Here is a 21026-nt window from a genome sequence, read left to right as displayed (position 1 = left end):
ATGTTCTTTTTCAAACATTTTATTTTATTTTAATGAGGAGAACAAAACCTAGAGGAAAATGCAGTCAAACTATGTGGAGGTAAAAAGTACAAGATCCATGTGGAATAACCGCATTCAACTCAATACAGTTGCTCTAGATTTACACTAGAATCCAGAATATTAAAAGGGCTAAAGGAAAGAAAAAAAGTGAAATGTTTCAATCACACTGGAAATGAGAAGCTTGCAAAACAATAAAAACAACAAAACCTGATGAGTCTCCTGGGTTACCAAGGCCTAAAGGAAACAACTACTGCTGCTACTACTACTACTATTATTATTATTATTATTTCTTTGATTCAGCTTTTAACAGAGTGTGTTGGTGAAGAATCCCTTATGCCCATTCTTTTCTTTTCTTTTTTTTTTTTTTATTAGGCAATACTAACAAAAATTCTGATCAGATTATCAGAAACCTAGGTTCAGAAACCAAGAGACAGTGTTCTAAATAAATTACTATTAAATTGAGATGATACATAAACAATGTTTTGGAAGGATCATAGGAATGAAGCAGAATGGACTCTAGCAAAAAAAAAAAAAAAAAAAGAAAACTGTATGGATGATAATATATACATTTAAAAGGTACTTGAAATTATCTGGAAAGTTACAAACCAGTAAATCTTACAGTGGCACCTTGCAAACTTTTTTGAAATAAAAAACAAAGCAAAACACAGCAATATAGAATTTAGTCTAACCATTATTCCCTATAAACAAACAGTAAGTCCTCCAGAAAAGGTAATAAGACACTGATCTCTTGGTACTGCTTGGCCTTGTAGAAAGTCATGAAATTGGACAACCATCTCTACAGTTTTCAAAAGGCTGCAAATAGTCCTTACACAGAAAAAATGAGGAAACTATAGACACAGAATAAGAGAAAATTCCTCAACTGCTTGAGTAGGACAAAATGACTATGTCAACAACCTGAAAAACCTGAATTTTAACAGTCTTCAAAAATTCCTAGTAGGATCTTCAAGAAATTGAAAAGCATTTCCAAAATGTGTAGGAGACAGGGGAGCATGGTCCAATTTTGATAGTGATTTTGACATTCTGAAGACAGTCACTGAAAGCAAGGGCACTTAGGCTGAAGTCACAATATTCCAGTGTAGATCTGGTAATGTCTGATTTATTTGTAAATGTAAATCTGTACAAGGCCTGAAGAATTAAATATGTGATAAGGTCATTCGGTTCAGCAAGTTTATTAAGGAACAGTAAACAGACCTACATAAATGTGGTGAAAGACCAAGATCTATGTGTACTGTTTACAAATGCAAAGTAATCTGTCATTAGAAGAAAAAATACATATAATTGCTTATGCACATTAAGAGAATCTGAAATAACAGCAGAATAGAACTGTAAAGCCCTATATCTAATGTTATTCAAACTGTTGATGAATAAAATTGCTGCAATAAAAAAGCCCCGTGCGAGATCCTATGTGCCTATAAGCTTCAATCTGACATGAAGATTCACGGCTCAATTTCTCTCTAAAAGTTAACTTTATAAGATTCTGTTGTTAAAAATATCCTGCCTAAAGTTCCACAATCATGTCTGAATAATAATTGCAATGAACAGTGACGACAAGGCTCCAGGGCATATGTACTATGATTATATAACCACAGATTGACTAAAACTTAAAAAAAAAAGACAGCTTCATTTCCATGGACAGTATAAAAACACCTAAATAACACTTGATAGTATTGTAGTTGGTCTTGAAATTGGTCAAGGAAAAATAATTTTTTAAAATAAGCATTTATATAAATTTATGTGTGAGAATTAAAAGACTTTCAATTATTATTATTATTATTATTTAATAGATGATGCTCTCACAAGTCTGTTCTTAAAGCAGCTTGAAAGTCCTTAGTGTCAAATTTTCAAACTATTTAGTTTAGGTAAGCTTTCTTTAGTATCATCCAAGCTACTTACTCATTTCAAAATGAGCAGCAAGGGCAGATAAAACTTAATTACCTAAGTCTTTGATTGCCTAGAAAGTCAGACTTTCCTTTCTAATTGTTGCTATAACTATAGAAACTATTAGTTCTTCCTATTCCCTATTAAGTAAGAAGAGAAAGCAAAAATGAGAAATACCGAAGGAAAACCTGGACTTTAAAGTATATCACGGAATCATAGAATGGCTTGAGTTGGAAGGGACCTTAAAGATCATCTAGTTCCAACTCCCCTGCCATGGGCAAGGACACCTCCCACTAGACCAGGTTGCTCCAAGCCCTACCCAACCTAACCTTGAACACTTCCAGGGATGGGGCATCCACAGCCTCTCTGGGCAAAATGTTCCAGTGCCTCACCACCCTCTGAGTGAAGAATTTCCTCCTAACACCTAATCTAAATCTCCCCTCTTTTAGTTTAAAACCATTCCCCCTCATCCTATCATTATCTGCCTGAACAATCTGTTGCTCTCCATCTTTTTGATAAGCCTCCTTTAAATACTGAAAGGCGGTCACAAGGTCTCCCCAGAACCTTCTCTTCTTCAGGCTGAATATCCCCAGTTCTCCCAGCCATTCTTCATAGGAGAGGAGATAGGAGAGGAGCTCTAGCCCTCTGATCATCTCTGTGGCCCTCCTCTAGACCCACTCTAACAAACCCACATCCTTCTTGTGCTGGGGGCCCCAGACCTGGACATAGCACTCCAAGCAGGGCCTCACAAGGGCAGAACAGATGGGGACAATCTCCTCCCTCCACCTGCTGGCCACTGCTCTGTTGATGCAGCCCAGGACACAGTTGCTGCCTTCTGGGCTACAATCCCACACTGCTGGCTAATGTTGAGCTTTTCATCCACCAGAACCCCAAGTACTTCTCTGCTGGCTGTTCTCAATGAATTCTCCACTCAGTCTGTACTCATGTCAGGGATTGCTGCGACCCAGATGCAGCACCTTGCACTTGGACTTGTTGCACCTCATCAAGGTCACATAGACCCAATTGTCAAGCTTCTCCAGGTCCCTTTGGATGGCATCCCTTCCTTCTGTTGTATCAACTGCACCACTCAGCTTGGTGTCATTTGCAAATTTGCTGAGGGTGCACTTGATCCCACTGATATATATATATATATATATATATATATCTTGTAAGCAGGATGATAATAAACTACAGTTTTAATTAGGAATGCAAAGCTACCAATGAAAGGACAAATAAACTCATGGTTTTAATAGATTTGGCTACTTCTAATTCAGATTTTGAGAGCATCTTTCTGTAATCGACTTTTCTGAAATTCAGCTGTTTTACATAAAGATTAATTCAATATTTACACTCATATTTTAAGTGCATTTAAATCAAGAAAATAAGTTATGATTCTTACACTAATGCAAAACTAATTCCAGTTCTGAGAGAATTGTTTACTATACGATCACACTGAATTGTTAAAGAAGTGATATAGACTGTATAATAAATAATAGTGAAGACTTTAAAGCCAAGAATTCAGAAAGATTATTAACTGCAAGAGTTGCATTTGCATGTACAGTCTTGATTTGCTAATCCATAATTATGATTATGATGCCAACATTGTATCAAAGAGGCAGAAGTGGAATATACTTGCTAAAGACCACATAAATTTAGGAGCTGATGATCACATAAGTGAAATGTTAAATATGTGAAATATTTGGAGGACAGATAACACATCCTTACTTAGCCACTGTTCTTTATGTTTGTAACAGTGTTCATCACTGTCATGAATATATTTAAGGACTTCTTTTTTCTATAGCTCTGAAAAATATAATTGTGATATTACAATTTGTAAGACTTCCTGACACTGGTAGATGCTTTTCCATTTTACATATATAAACAGCAGAAGTCAAGTTAGAGGCTCTATTTATTAAAGGGCAAAGGACTTGAAAACGCAAGTCTCAGGCCTTGCCAAAAATGAAAATGTTTATCTCCAAAGATTCTGTTTAGCCAGCTCTAAGTCTGCAGGTGTCTCTATCCATCAGACACTTTCTTGTCTGATTGACAAAGTGTACTTACAAAGCATGAGGAAACTGCCCCTATTAACAGTTCAGTATTTCTTGCGTCTAAAAATGATGAGGAAACAAAAATGAACGGTTATTCTGCTCTAAATAAAAGTCCTATGAGCACATGGACAGAAGTGACTCTATCACAACATTTGATCTTGAATTCGTAAAAGTATAAGTGTCAGAGGAGAAAATGGTGCTTAAATTTGCTTTGCATAATTGACTGAGGTTAAAGCCATCTCTACATTGGACTGTGGTTACAATTCTAATTTGCACTAAAAATGATAACAAATACATCTCCTAGGATAATGTCCCGACTGTATCCTTGGAAATACAGTAACTCTTGACTCCTTCAGGACAGAAGCATAGGATGTGCAGGTATGGGGAAGAAGGCAAAACTCATTAAGAGACAGGAAAAATGAGATCGTGGCTAGCAGGTTTTCACCTGGGGAAGGGAAGTTTTGTGTTCCAGCTCCTACTGTAATCTGTGCATACTATCCAATGATTTGTTAATACAAAATAACTACATTCACTAAAGACAAGAGACATGGGCCCAGACAGGCAGCTTTGGCACTACCAGATCTATTGGGTGTCATTTGATCTTCCAGTGTAAGGTATTATTTTACAAAAAGCATGTATGAAACAAACACATGAAGCTATAATAAATTAGATGTTCATTCTGTCTTGCTAGGATAACATGATCTACAATGAAAATAACTTCAGAAGTTATAATTATTGCATTTAAAAACTGTTTAAAATAAAATTTATAAACAGTCTGTGAACACAGACTAGAACACAAGATTCATCCTTTAAATTATTTGACTAAATCATTAACCTATATAGACATGGTTACACTTGCTTTTCCTTTTGTGAAAAACACCTCACAGGACTACCGCTCTCTATCATCTTTGACAGGTCTTGGAGGACAGAAGAGGTGCCTGAAGACTGGAGGATAGCCAATGTCACTCCGGTCTTCAAAAAGGGCAAGAAGGAGGATCTGGGAAACTACAGGCCAGTCAGTCTCACCTCTGTCCCTGGAAAGGTGATGGAACAGCTTGTTCTGGAGGCCATCTCCAAGCAATTGGAAGAGAAGAAGGTTATGAGGAGTAGTCAGCATGGATTCACCAAGGGGAAGTCATGCTTGACCAATCTTGTTGCCTTCTATGATGACATCACCAGCTGGGTAGATGGAGGGAGAGCAGTGGATGTCATCTACCTTGACTTCAGCAAGGCTTTTGATACTGTCTCCCATGACATCCTGATAGCAAAGCTGAGAAAGTGTGGGATAGATGAGTGGACAGTAAGGTGGGTTGAGAACTGGCTGACTGGTCGAGCTTAGAGTGTGGTGATCTGTGGCACAGAGTATGGTTGGAGACCTGTAACTAGCGGTGTTCCCCAGGGGTCAGTGATGGGTCCAGTCTTGTTCAACATCTTCATCGATGACCTTAATGAGGGAATAGTATCCACCCTCAGCAAGTATGCTGATGATACAAAGCTGGGAGGAGTGGCCGACACGCCAGAAGGCTGTGCTGTCATTCAGCGAGACCTGGACAGGCTGGAGAGCTGGGCAGGAAGAAACCAAATGAGGTTTAACAAGAGCAAGTGTAGAGTCCTGCACCTGGGAAGGAACAACCGGATGTATCAGTACAGGCTAGGGGATGACCTGCTGGAGAGGAGCTCTGCAGAGAAGAACCTGGGGGTCCTGGTGGACGACAGGTTGACCATGAGCCAGCAGTGTGCCCTGGTGGCCAAGGCCAATGGGATCCTGGCGTGCATAAAAAGGAACATAGTCAGCAGGTCAAGGGAGGTGATCCTCCCCCTCTACTCTGCCCTGGTCGCGCCTCACCTAGAGTACTGTATCCTGTTCTGGGCTCCCCGGTACAAAAAAGACAGGGGTCTCCTGGAAAGAGTCCAGCGGAGGGCCACAAATATGATACAGGGCCTAAAGCATCTCCCCTATGAGGAAAGGCTGAGAGACCTGGGTCTGTTCAGCCTTAAGAAGACTGAGAGGGGATCTTATCAATGTTTATAAATACCTGAGGTGTGGGAGATAAAGGGATATGGCCAACCTCTCTTCAGTGGTCTGTGGGGACAGGACAAGGGGTAAGGGCCACAAAATGGAGCACAGGAAGTTCTGCACCAATAAGCAAAAGAACTTCTTCACAGCGAGGGTGACAGAGCACTGGAACAGGCTGCCCAGGGAGGTTGTGGAGTATCCTCTTGAGATATTCAAAACCCATCTGGACGCCTACCTGTGCAACCTACTCTAGGGAACCTGCTTTGGCAGGGGGTTGGACCTGATGATCTTTTGAGGTCCCTTCCAACCCCTACAATTCTGTGATTCTGTGAATACATGGTCTGGTAGGAAAAATGTTCTTGTGTATAATGGGATATGTAGGTTAAAAGTCTTTGGTGAGAAAATTGATGTGAGACTCTGTCCTGGTTTCAGCTAGGATAGAGTTAATTTTCCTCCTAGTAGCTGGTAGGGTGCTATGTTTTGGATTAGGATGAGAAGAGCGCTGATAACATGCTGATGTTTTAATTGTTGCAGAGCATTGCTTACACTAAGCCAAGGACTTTCCAGCTTCTTGCTCCGTCCTGCCAGCGGGCAGGCTGGGGGGTGCAGCAGGAGCTGGGAGGGGACAGACCCAGGACAGCTGACCCAAACTGGCCAAAGGGGTATTCCATACCATCTGACGTCATGCTAAACAATATATAGGGGTGGCTAGCCGGGGTGGGGGGGTCGGCTGCTTGGGGATAGGCTGGGCATTGGTCAGCGGGTGGTGAGCAACTGCATTGTGCATCACTTGTTTCGTACACATTATTATTAGTAGTACTATTACCACTATTATTATTATTATTTTCCTGTCTTAATAAACTGTCTTTATCTCAACCCACAGGCTTCACTTTCCCGTTTCTGTCCCCCATCCCAGAGAGGGAGGGGGGAGGGTGAGCAAACAGCTGCGTGGTGCTTAGCTGCCGGCCGGGTTAAACCACAACAGACTCTCCTATCTCAAGTCAGTATTTAAACTTACTAGTTTAAATACTAGTGGATACAGGATGAGCACAAATGCTAAGATGTAGCATCCATTACTGCATTTGATGTTCAGTCTGACCTTGTACACTTGCTCTGAGAGGGTCTGCCGGCTCTTATCCTTCAACAGATATTGCTGGAGAATTGTCTAGGTGATTAATCACGTTAGTGCTCTATCGAATACTGAGCTACCTAACCCTTATAAAAGTAAGACCCTTGTGGGTGTCTACAAAAAAAAATTTAGATCGCCTGAAGAGGATGGGCATTTCTCAGGATAGAAAACTGAGCAGAGATGTTCAGAAGTTTGGTTTCAATTTCAGATGCTTGAATTCTACCTAAATCTTGCTGAGGCACTCCAGAGAGGTTTTTGATATTACAGAATTCGATAGGGTTGTTCTTGTGAGTAAAGCAATGTACTGGGTCAGGTCTTAAGAACATACGTGCTGTTATGTCTATACAGTAGTTTTATAAATTTCCCACCCCTAACTTTTGGAATTCTCCATGTAATCAGATGTTATCACTGGGAGCATATACTAATATCTCTCAAGTGCTCGCATGATTTCTCAACAAGACTATCTCATGCACAAATTGGATGACTCAGTTCCTTCGGGGAGTAAATATACAAAATCTCTCACACCTTAAATGGGAAGAGGAAAAACAACCCTCAGTAAACTGAAAGAGAACAGACAAGCAGTCTATACCATTTAGCATAATGCAAAAAAAATACTCTGCAGACTTAATAAATAAGTAAAGGGAGATAGCTTAAACCTTACAGAGAGGACAAGGAAAAAAGTACAAAATGAAAATGTGAAGCCATCATGTCAATTTGTCAAATCATTTTGGTTTTAAAATGCTGAGGAAAAAATGTACAACTTACAGTTTATTAGGAGTTTAGTTGTTCAATTCATACCATTTGGACACCTCTCAAAGGACAGAAAACAAACAAACAAACAAAAACCATAATGCTACTTATGACCTATTTATGTACTGGATTCTTCAGTAAGAGGACATAACACATATGTAAAGAATCTCTTCTCTGCATCAGCCTGCAGTCACTCTTACCCTCCAGGATCCTCTTATCAATACGCTATAGGGAATAAACATTACCTTGCCTACTTGGTTTCATAAATGGCATCTAAACTCTTCACTCTAGCACTTCCTTTTCTGTTTAAAAAAGGCCAAAATCAAAGATAAGTTTTCATTTAATTTTTACCGAAGAGACTACATTCTCGCATTCCAAAATGATGTCCCTCTCATGAATTTGCCTAATAAGACAAAATGAACTGGCATTAAAGCTATGCAAATAATCTACTACCTAGAGAATGTATGAGGTCTGTATAAGGAATATAGGGACTTCCTAATATATAGCCAAATATTTTAAAGTACAACAGATAAAGTATTTATCTCAACAGATATTTACCTCAGTATTTACTGAGTATTTACTGAGTATTTACCTCAACAGATAAAGTATTGTTAGCCACTCCTTAGCTCTAAGCATTTATCTTAAAGTGAGATTTCTCAAACTCTACAAATTAAGATTAATAAAACTGCTATGACCAAGGAAGTGCTATTGTAATCTAAGTAGATTGTAATCTACTATTGTTATCTAAGTAGAAGTAGGGCAAAAATCTACCAACATCTGAGATCAAGAAATTACTTGAAGCTGTGAACTTACATGGTGCAAATAACTAGGAAAAAAAAAAGAAGACTAGGTTGCAAGTTCTAATCATAGACTTCCAAGAGACAATGTAGTTGAGTAAAATTATTCATGTGCATGCCTACTACTCAAATGTTAGTATACTTCTACCACACATCCCATTGATTCATTGACGAGTTTCTGATCTCATAGTAAAAGCACAGTGCATTTGAGCTCAGTTTGTATCATATAGGCTGCATAATTCAGCCAATCTGTATTTACTTACTGACATGTTTGAAATATGTAAATAAAATGTCATAGAGCTATCAATATTGCATGGTAGAAAATACAGCTAAATAACAAAACAGAAACTCAGACTCTCCTGGAAGCCTTAATATTTAAAATGTACCTTCTGTAACTTCTTAAAATCTAGCAGTGTATTGTGTGATTAAGGTTCAAGCTTTCTTGGTGCAATCACAGAAACAAAAACTAAAACAAACAAAAACACACAGAGAAATTAACCATAATACAAAACAATTAAATTCTGCTCTCCTGCTTACATTCTGTGAACGTTTTTAGAACAAATTTTGTATAGTGATACACAAACATACCCAGACTTAATATCTACTCAGCAAGATGAAAAAATCCCAGAGACCGTTCACTAGAAATCACAATTATTATCAATAATTAGAGAGAAGACTGTAAAATCTTATTCAGTTTTGCAATGACAGCATGCTAATACCACTAGATTTCCAGTCATCATTACTTGAAAACTCTAAATATTCAAATAAATGGGACTGCAGAATTTTCAAGAAGTACACTGAAATTAGTTGAGATGGAGTTTATTTTCTTCTTGGCAGTCTCTCTGGTGTTGTGTTTTGGATTTACAACTAAAACAGTGTTGCTTTCATGCCAGAGTTTTTGCAACCGGGGAGCACTGCTTGGACAGCATCAAGGTTTCCTTTTTCCTCTGTGCTCTCTTGGGAGTAGGCTGTAGTGCACCAGAAGCTGGGAACACAGCTGGGGCAGCTGACCCAAACCTACCAGAAGAATATTCCATTATGAGGATGAACCCGGGACATTTGTAGTTATGGCACTCATCTCCCCAAGTAACCATTAGTGTGCTGAGGCCCTGCTTACCAGGAAGTGGCTGGACATCTGCCTGCTGATGGGAATTCATGAATGGATTCCTTATTTTGCTTTGCTTGAGCACATAGCTTTTCTTCACTTATTAAACTGTCATTATCTTGACCCACAAGTTTTCTCACTTTTGCTTTTCTGATTCTGTCCCCTGTCCTGCTAGGGGGAAATGAGTGAATGCCTGTGTGCTGCTTGGCTGCAGGCCAGGTCAACCCACCACAAGACACTACAAAAGACAGACGCTGTAATTGCAAAATCTGGGATGTAATACCTAATGCAATATGCCTATAAAGCAAACATGCCCAGAAGAAGAAGGACAGACTATAAAGGAAGGGACTCTTCTTAATTTTATCAAAACCCAGTGTAACATCCTGAGTCCTCCTTGACTTGCAAGTATTTTGGTATGATGTTAGCACAATAGCAGACATACCAATCTTAAAATAAAGTGTCATCTATTTTTTCTTTTATATTTAGTCTTTAAGGTAGTTATTATGAACGATTTTATTGGACTGGTCTTTGCATATCAACACAAAATCAGAAGAGGTGCTGAGAACATTATTGTAATGACACAGGGCATAATTCAGAAAGCTTGGCACTGACGTAATTTACTTTCCCATACATAGTGGAGCTAGAGCAAAAATCCAAAAGTTTGCATTGTGCAGGTGTGTGATTGCATACACCACCAGTGCTCAGATATGGTCTGTCTTATTTCTAATTTTCTTGTTCCCATTTGTATCACCTGTGTGGCAACACTGTTTCCTTGCCTGCCTCCCTAGTCCAAGTTTGGACAATGTGCCCTTTGAGGTGCCACAAAAGTGCAATGCAATTTAATCCTGCATCTGCAGAAACTATGTTGGCAGTACATTTTACTGAACACATTTTCCGGGACCTCCTTTTCTGTCAAAAAAAGATAGGCAGAGTGATATTTGGTCAGTCTTTGCTACAAAGATTGCTTTGTGTATGACTGACTGGAGGTTCTGGCCCTAAAAACATAAGCTCAGATTTGTGGGACAGCATTTTCCTCTGGATGTGGAATGACCAAGAGTTGATACAAAACTTTCAGATGAGGAGCAGGATCACAGAGGCCTCTCCTCTAAGTTAATACCATGACTTCATCTTCCACTTGTTTAGAAGTCCATGCATGTTTTCAAGAGTGTCAATCACTCCATGGAGCATTGCAGCTCCAACTCTGAGTTTTTAATTAGTAACCAGTTTGCAATGAGTAAGTGCGCCAATAATGACAGAATGCCTCAGACACAATCCTTCAAACTATCTTCTTTCAAATAGTAACAGTAGGACACACCAACAAAATCATCCCAGCCTTGGCCAGTTCATTGAATCCACAGTTCTAAGTACTGCTCAGGACTGCTATAACTACCTAAAACTCATGAACTACCATCTCATGTTATGCAAGCCTTGGAGGTCCACCAGTGTAGACATATAAGAATATCAACAGTTAATATTAATATTAATTCTGGCCTACGATCTGATGGAGAATAATGCCTTCATTACATCAGGGACAAGATCTTTATTAGTGTTTGGATGCCTATATATATCACAGCTGGGGATGCTGGCTAACAGCAGGTTCAACATGAGTCAGCAGTGTGCCCTGGCAGCCAAGAGGGCAAACCAATTTTGGGGTGCATTAAACACAGCATGGCCAGCTGGTCAAAAAAGGTCAAAAAATGGTCAAAGCTCCCATAACATTCAGCATTAGTGCAGCCTCACCTTGGATATTGTGTGCAGTTCTGGGCTCCACAATATAAAAAGGACGTTAGTGTACTTGAATGTGTCCAAAGGAGGGGAACAAAGCTAGTAAAAAGGCTGGACACATGTCCTGTGAGGAGAGGCTGAGGACACCTGGGTTGCCTAGTCTGGAGAAAAGGAGACTGAGAGGCGACACCACAGCTCTCTGCAACTCCTCGAGGAGGGGAAGCACAGAGGAGGTGCCAGCCTCTGCTCCTGGTCACCGATGATGGGATGCATGGGAAGGGCACAACGCTGTGCCAGGGGAGGGTCAGCCTGGACGTTAGGGAAAATTTCTTTCCCATGAGAGTGGTCAAACAGTGGAGCAGGCCTCCTGGAGAGGTGGTTGATGCCCCATGGCTGTCAGTGTTCAAGAGGCATTTGGATAATGCCCTCAACAACATGCTTTAACTTTTGGTTAGCCCTGAAGTGATCAGGCAGTTGGACTACACGATCTCTAAAGATCCCTTCCAAATGAACTATCCTATTCTATTCTATCCTATCCTATCCTATCCCATTTTATTCACAACAGAAGCTGCATACCTCCATGCTGCTGGGTCTTGAGAATAGGCCCTGACAATGACGGAGCCCATTCCTGGTTTGGCTGCCCCTTAAGACATGTAGGGGTAAGTCAAAAGTGCTTGACTTAGTGCAAGGCCTTATGTCCCTCTAAATCATAGGTGCTCTCTGCAAAGACTCAGGACAGCCTTTCCTTCAGACAGGAATAGTGAGGCCTAGTTTTTTTCAGCATTAACTCCCAAATTCTGCAAACGATTTAGCCATTAAGGACAGTACACATGTACATGCTACTTTTCAAACTTATTGAGGAGACCTATGAATTTACTTTGTGTCCAGAAGGGGACTGAGTGGGTTGGAAGAAATGTGCTTAAGTGGTGATGGCTTCTACATGCAAATTTCTAAACTATCTTTGACCTCTTTCACACCAAAACTAAAAAGGAACAGGTTGCCACATTTTCCCTCCCTGCACTTCCTTTGGATGATGATACTGATGCCACGGTCACATTCTTCAGTGCCTCCTAAGATTTGCCTACTTCAACCATTCACTTTCTGATAGCTCTTGATCCACAACCCCTTTTGGACAAGATTGGTTTCTCCAATGATGCTCTTTTTTGATTATTCCTTCTATACTCATGTTTGGCATTGAATGCTACATGTGCAGCACTCAGGAAACGTCTTGCTTCTTGACTTGAACAATTTCCTTAGAAAAATATATAATTCAGATGCTGCTTTGCATGGGTCAGAAGAAAGGTGGAGATTGAGATTATGTTGCTTGCTTGCTGTTCCACTAAGTAAAGGAAGGAGTCAGGGCTGAGGAATAGAAATATAATGACTATGAGAAGTAGAGTGAAGTAGGTCATGGTTAGGGAAAGAGGGACTGAGTTGGCCATGGATGAGCAAAAATGACCTCATCAAGGAAACCTTTCCCTCCTCCTCTCTTGAATGAGATCATAGGTTCTGTTCTGTCCATCTCCTCATTTTTCAGATCTCTATACCTAAGACAGAAATGGGTCTTTTTTTCACAGCACAAAAAAAGAATCCCACTATATGCATGTACCTATACACTTTGGGTTTGCTATTTTGCTGGATAGTAGTTTTCCTAAACTATTTGGAGAAATATCAATTCTCTCTCCCACCAAAATTATTCCCTAGATTAAAAAAAAAAAAAAAAAAAAAAAAGAGAGGATAAATAACTAAATGCATAGGTTGACTTCAAATTTCTGTATTTTAAAGACATTTGCCAAATGTAGGTCGTAAATATCTGTCTAAAAAGATAATTAGCAGGTTGGAAGGGAGAACAGATTGATGTGCATTACTTCCTATGCATGATGACATTCCTGTTGATGAAAGTTTTGAACCAAAAAAGGTAGGAAAAGGTGAAAACCCCTATAGGTCACCCAGAATCTAATTAAGACATACCAATTCTCTGAGAAAGTTGCCTATCACCACTAGGCAACATTTCAGTATCACGGTAAGTTTTTTTTTTAATTATTAATAAACTCAATAAAATTGTTGAAACAAACACACAGAAAGTATTTTTTTCAGATAGTGATCATAAATGCAGTCATCAGCTCTGATCAAAATCCTGCCAGATCCATCCACCTGTATGCCAATTTTATGTGTATCTCCAAATACACTAAAATCTATTTTTTTAGTAATTTGTTTGCAGATGTTAGGCTCTTTTTTTTTTTTTTTTTTTTCCTCCTGGATAAACATCATTTGAAAGTGCGGTAAGCCCAATACATTTAACTGTAACATATTTAACCTGTTTACTTATAATGCATGAAACAGACCTAGGACACCAATGGCCCCAAATATAAACGTATATGCAGAGGCCTAATATGTACACACATATGAGTGTACACATAGACAGACATTTAATAATCTCAGAACAGATTTAAAATTCCCTAAACTCTGGGTCTGTCAGATATAATCATACAAGTTAATTTGAATATTTTTATATCTTTTATACTTTTTTGTTCTTGTAGATTGACATTAAATTCATTTCTCTAATAACCCATTTAGGTATCCACGCATATAAAAATACACGTATGTATGTATTGATTACCAGTGGGATTTTCAGAAAAACTTATGTTAGGAGAACTGACTCAGTGAGGTTTGTGTTCCTGAGTCACTCAAGCACTCTGGAAAAATCCCAAATATATTCCACAATGAGATAAAGATGAAACGCATCAATGGTTCTTCCAAATCAAACACCAGAACTTTAGTTTTATGATCTTGTCTGCCCTTCCCCCATTCCATCTGCACAATAAATCACACAGAGTAAACAGCATGGAAGACAGCTTATTTTAAGGATGAAGATCTAGTGAAGCCTTGTTTAGATTAAGAGACAGCAGTTTTAGGGAGAGTAACCCTGCCACACTTTATACTTAGATGTTATGCCACTATCCTGAAAGACCATCACTTTACATTATATTGCTTTCTTTAAATATATCCATCCTGATGTCCAACCTGACATCAAGCATTCTTTATCATGCTTCCTTTAACTACTGTAAAATTCCACGTCTCCTCAGAACTCCACAGGTGATGATTTAATTACTGCTCTTTGATTTTCTCTAGAGCTCACAAATATCCCCAGTTGTACTTCCCCCTAACATGGTCTCTCTGTGTACATCAGCTGCTGAATATCCATGCTGTTCAGTAGAGCTATCTTAGGTTTAGATTTCACCTTCCCCTTTACTTAGGATAGGAACTCTGGAGTCAGATATATGACTATGGGCTATTTCATGGAAAGAACTGACAGAGCCTTGAAGCCGTGTTTTATTTTTCAAAAGATGTATCTATTAAAATAAGTATTGCTGTACCATATTTTACATTCCAAAAATACCCCTGCTATCAAAGCATGGGAAGAAACACACAAAATAGGCTAGAAAAATTGTTCCCAATATGGTCCAAAAGCAGAATCTCTGTTGAGAAGAGCCTACAGAATTTTGTTCTGATTTGCAAATGGATCCACACAAAGAGTTTTTAAATATGACCAAAAAGTAGGCCATCTTTCATACCACTCAAAATTGAAAGGCTATTTCTACATTTTGTGGCAAAGTTCAGAGACAACTGCTTTCTGTCACAGTTGAATTTCTGGAAAGTAATTTCATAAGGTAAGATGATTCAATTTAAGGACCTGCTCCTTAGGGCCTAAATTTCTGTCTCTCCTCCATCTCTCTTCCTGTCCAGTCCCAACTATGCACTCCTTCCAGCCTCCTTATGCATCACTCTGACAAGCACCAGAAGTAAGCACCACTAATCCAGTTAACAATCTATCAGATAAGTAACACAGCAGAACTGAAAAAGTATTTCACCAGGTTAGTGAATTGGAGTGCTTTTGGAAAGATCTGTGGAGCACTGGAGTCAGAACAAGGAAAGCATCAGGACTGTGCAGCTAAGCGAAATGTTGGGGCAGAGCATCAACTCCACTTTCATGTGTTAGTGAGTTGGAATACTTTTCTTTGCTTAGGAATAAAATGGCTACTGTAATGTTTGGTGACATTGTAATATGGCAAGCTGTTATACCTATTAGAAAGGCCTTTCACATGTTGTGGATGGTTTGCTTTTTTGCTTAAGCAACAAAGAATGAAAAACAAGATTTCATTGCCCCATGGCACCAACCCTGCCAACAGGAAGCCTGTCAATCTAAAGAATGTGTATTATTGATAACAATAGATAACAGTAAAAATATGTCCAAAGATGTATTATTAATGTAAGCCTGTATGATGATGGATAAGCTTTTAATGGTGTGGAGGCCACTCCAGACCCAGTACTTTTCTTTGCACTGGATTTAAACTTTCCCTCACTTCTTAATAAGCAAAGATGATAATAGCTATGGAATAGTATCTTTCAGAATTTGTTACTGCAGCTGACCACCAATAATCAGTGACTCAGTATAATAATATGTAGATGCTCATATACCTGAAGTAGGCGGCTATATTGGCTAAGCACATCTTTGATGTGATGGAAGAAGTCAAAGGGAAAAGACCCAGTGATTCTGTAAAGTACCTATAATGAATTTTTGCAAGTGTTTGTGAGCTGGATAAATGACAATATGGAAATATGTATCCTGAAACTCGAGAGCAACATGCCACTTCTACAAGTCTGCTCTTGGAATAATCATTGCTAACAACACTGATTTTATTCAGATAGAGGATGTGACAGAACCCTAGTCTTCTTTTCCCCTGAAATGAGGAAGAGACTTCAGTCTGACCAAGTTTCTTAATTTCTTTCCACCTTGTATAGCGATGTACTTTCTCTGATAGTAATTAGAGACTGCATGCTTTGTTTTATTGTGTGTAATGTCAGAAGGTTCTCCAGACTAGGACTAGAGAAGAAGTACATGGAGACAATAAGAAAAGGAAGTCAATTTCATTGCCCTTCTTCATCTGAACATGTTTGCCTGAAGTAAGGATAGCCCAGACAAAGTGGCAACAAGACATGATCTGAGCAATGATCCAAGTATGGGTGCTGAGAACAGGCTTCAAAGAGGGAAAGAATTGTCCTTAGAGGGGAAATACAATTTTCTGTGTTTAGGATGAATGAGAAGGATGACCAGATGATAAAGCAATTGTTTCTAGATTGGGTGTTTTGCCCTTTGCTTGCAGGTTTTGGTACCACATGTTGGTAACAGGAAGACACTCTTTCATCAGAGATTTGCAGTGCACTCATTCTGGGGATGGAGCATAGCTCTCCTGTGAGGATCCAGCACCCAGCAGACAGCGATGCAGGTAAAAGCTACATTGTTTTCTGAAGTTCCTTGAGAATCCCACAGAGACTGCTAGGATCACTAGAGCATAGCAACAGCAATTCCCATTGCTACAGAACTATTTCTGTTATATCTAAAGCAGCCTGAAAAGAAATCTAGGAGAAGGCAAATTGACTCTCATTCCACAATGAATTTTCATTTATCTCTGTATTGTAATGGAAATTTATGAATAATATCCTCTATTTCAGGCCAATTTAGAATAGTCAATTTCAGTAGTGCTGCTGGATCATTTGAAATGATCACCCGAAGCAGTGATGTTAAACCTTTATTCTCAACACTGAAGTACATGCTTCATTTTCTTTGGAAAGAGCTTATCCTTTGAGACTTGTTAACTTGTGACCAGTAGACAGCCCAGTACTTTGTGAGCCTTTTGGAAAGACAGGGAAGCAACCATACCGTCACATGACTTGCACTGGTCACAGGAAAACTTACTCTACATTGTTACATGAATACTAAACATAAACTTGCTATGCCTTTGTGTTGCCCAGCACAACAGAGTTTGGTCCAACCTGTGCCTTTTTGTTGTTAATAAATAAATAATTAAATGGTTGCATTTCTCTGATGGTAACCAGTTTGTGCTTTTACGCTGTCCACAATACTGGTTAGAAGCACCAGCTTTGCCATCAGAAAATGATGAATGTGTGGAACAAATTCTTTCATTCTGTTATGTAACACATTCATTGCAGAATGAAATTGTGTTGCTCTATTAAAAACTACTTTTACAGGATACTGTGGAAACAGAGAACCATAAAAAACTATACTGTTTTTAGCTTACTTTAAGAAAATCCATTTAAAAATGTATTTTCATAAGTAATACTAAACTTTTACATCTTGGCTTGAATCTTACTGCCTGACTTCAACAACTACAAATGGCTGCAACACAATTGGCTTAAATGAGTCTTGTTCACTGTGTGGTCCCAGGCCCTGTTTCACTGATCACTGTTCATTGCTGCGTACAAAGACAAAGTTATTAGTCCATGATGAGGCTTTTATATAATATGTTCTGTGAACCTTTGAGAGCCAAGTTGAGAAGCCTCAGTTAAAATGAATAAATAATTCTTTTTATGGCACACACTGTCTTCAAAGCATAGCTCCCATCAACTCTGTGCTCAATTAAGCAAACAAGGCTTCGTGTGCCAAAGCTGAGAGGCATTTATGTTATGAGATGACATATCACTCAAAAAATCATATTATCTGATAATTTTGATGCCTTTGTTTGATTCAGGTCCTAGAAATTTTTCCCGTAAATGAAGTAGGCTTTCACTAGCAAAGCCGGAGAAGAGATATTAAAGGAGAAGGTACTTTGAAAAACATTCTTCTCCCTTCTTCCTCTGACCCTTCAATAATCCATTTCCATAGATGATCTATATAGAGTTTTATACAAAGTGAGGGATACAGCCTATTTTCTGCTGTGTGTTCCATTCCTGTGGCAAGTGACATGCAGGTTTAACTTACTTCTGCATGAAAATGTATTAATTCAGGCTCTGCACCTGCATTTTTCTTGAGGGTTTTTCATAGGTATAGGATGCTTAGCCAGTAGCAACTCTGCTCCTACACAAGCCAGGTTGCTGAGATGGAAAGAAGTGGTGGGCTTGGGAGTCAATCTTCTGTAAGGTCTTCTTCCTACAGTACCTACATTACCTATGAAATTCCCAGTCTCCCCACTCATAGAAGACATCACATCTATGAATCTTCCTGAAGAAAAGCTCCAGCTTTCTAACCTTTCATAACTCCCTAAAGAAGAAAACATGACTACTGGACTTGCACTTTCCCAGAAGTGCACAAATTCAAGGGGATTTTCTATTTTGTAATTATGTTGAATGGAATATATTCAATCTATTTCATCCAGATATATATTAAGAGTAGAATCACTGAAGCACAGCTTGTTGCATAACTGGTTCTGTTGAGTCTTGTGGAAAGAAAATGAGGCTTATGTAAACACAACCATTCAGAGCAAGAGCACCCAAAAATGGAGGAAATTAAAGTTTCAGTCATGTTACATGAGGCACAGATTAGTTCTCCAGGAGGAAATTTTTTTTAGATTGTCACCTGCCTTTGATTGGTATTTTATATAGCACTGTCCCCTACTTTCAACCCTGGAATTTATTTATCTACAAGAGATTGTAAAAAGTATTGGCTTATTACTTCTGTATCCTGTAACTCTTAAATCTTCCTGTAATATTCTTTCTTCTCTTTTTTCTTACTTCATATGTAGTTTTACCAGATTGGAATACATTTGAACCAAGAAAAATTAAGAAAATTAGTCAGAGAAACATTTTGAAATACATCACATTTAAATATTCTCCTACTATTTTTTGATAACCAAAGTTGTTCAAATTTTCAGTACATTTATATCCAATTTATTCTGTGTAGACATCCAACTTAAACTTCCTGCAGTATAAAAATACCTGTAAGGTTCTGGCACTAACGTACCTTTGTAACTAATGAAGAGAAACAGACACTTTCAAACTGTTTCATCTGACTACTTGAAACATCTCCTCCAGGAAGAAATGAATCGTGCCCTAGAATCACCGATTTCCCACCATTCAGTTAGGAGAGTCTAAACAGTATCTCATACATTGATATCTACAGTGTCTCCAGTTGGCTAGCTGCATTGCAGCAGTGAATTTATTTATTGCTAGGACAACATTTACACCTTGCTTATCACCACATTGTAGTTTACCTTTACACACTGAAAAATCTCTACTTTTACTTGCTGAAAACAAAAAATAATTCTGCTTTATGTTAACCGGTATATGCCAAAACCATACACCAAGAACTCATTCAAAATTTTTCCTTTGGACACTTTCAGAAACTAATGGTAATTCCTCAACAGCACATCATTTTCCAGTCCATATAGCAAAGCAAAATGAGATGTAACATAGCATCATAACCTGCAACCTTACCTGAGTGCTTGCAGATGTAAAGATGATTCACATCACTGCATTACAAATACATAGAAATCATATAAATTATGAATATGAAAGGATACATTCGTATTGCTCCTGTTCTCGTTCCAATTGCCAGAATTTTCTGAACTGGGTCAAAAGCTAAGGCAGTGGGTAGATAAGGAAAACCATGGCGAACCGTCTGAAAGAGAACAAATGAAAAAAGTGAATGAAATGTAATCACAAATAACAAAATAAAAGCATGTATGTTTTATTTTACAAGTACAGGAAGATAATCTACATTTTGCTTTATGTTGTATTATTTGCAATACATTTCCAGAACAGTATTAAAATATATCATTATTTTGAATACAGAGGTGAATTTCACTCATGCCAATTTCTAGACATGCTCTTTACTTGGACATTTTATATGTTTTTACTGTAACAAAGTAGATTGCAAAGCATATGCCAATGTACAACTGGTATATATTCCTTATATAGTATAGTGAAAGACAACCTCAATATGCAAGGCAGCTGTAACTGTAGATTGAAAAAAAGACATGTAATATGCTTTTAAAACACTGCAACAAACAGCCTCAGCCTCACCAGAACAGCCACAGTGGACAGAAATGGAACATGTCCAGGGGAAGAAATCCAATAAACCAATAAACTGAATTGAGTCTATGAGGCAAAAATCCTTAATATCAATTTTAAAAACAAAGACAACAAAGATGTTCTCAAAATGAACAACGGAACCACTCAACCTTTCTTAATTTACAATACTACGCTTTTAATTCTCATTTTTCAGAGATACCTTGGGGAATAAATGAACTACGTGTGATGCTATGCATCCTTGAGTTTGAGACTGCCTGAAATAATATTTTAAGTTATCTTAACCTGGAAGCTATGACCAATATGACTTGCCTGATTGTTAGGAGGAAAAATCTCATGATGGAAAAGTCCAACACAAGACTAAAAATAACTTGACTAAACTATACAAATAGTACCAAACCAAACAAACAAATTTTAATGGATGTGATTCTTTACCTAAAATTGGGTACCAAATATCATATTTTTATTTCCATTTTATTTATTTATTTATTTATTAGTATATGGTTAGGATTGGAGAGGAAGTGCTTTGGACTGAATGGAATTTAATATTTTCAGATATTTTATCTTCCTTGAGATTATCTTGTTCACGAACCATATCAGCTGAAGCTTTCAGCAGTCCCTATGGAACAACTTCTACAAAAGGGATTCCTTAATTGCAGACCTGTTGAGTAAAAGGCAGATGATGATTGCT

The 21026-nt window shown here is 38.4% G+C and overlaps 1 protein-coding gene across 2 annotated transcripts in view; it reads right to left on the bottom strand.

Moving 5' to 3' along the window:
• The window catches only part of STXBP5L (syntaxin binding protein 5L), a 196651-nt gene that overhangs the window by 162152 nt on the left and 13473 nt on the right, over positions 1-21026 (bottom strand). For both annotated transcript variants that reach the window (XM_035540508.2, XM_035540509.2), the window contains exon 2: positions 19828-19925. In XM_035540508.2, the coding sequence (XP_035396401.1) occupies positions 19828-19925 (98 nt within the window). The remainder of the gene's footprint in view (positions 1-19827; positions 19926-21026) is intronic.

This window comes from Cygnus atratus, chromosome 1, assembly GCF_013377495.2.
Source record: "Cygnus atratus isolate AKBS03 ecotype Queensland, Australia chromosome 1, CAtr_DNAZoo_HiC_assembly, whole genome shotgun sequence".
NCBI lineage: Eukaryota > Metazoa > Chordata > Aves > Anseriformes > Anatidae > Cygnus > Cygnus atratus.
The sequence above is the reverse complement of the archived record's forward strand: the minus strand, read 5'-3'. Positions and strand labels throughout refer to the sequence as shown.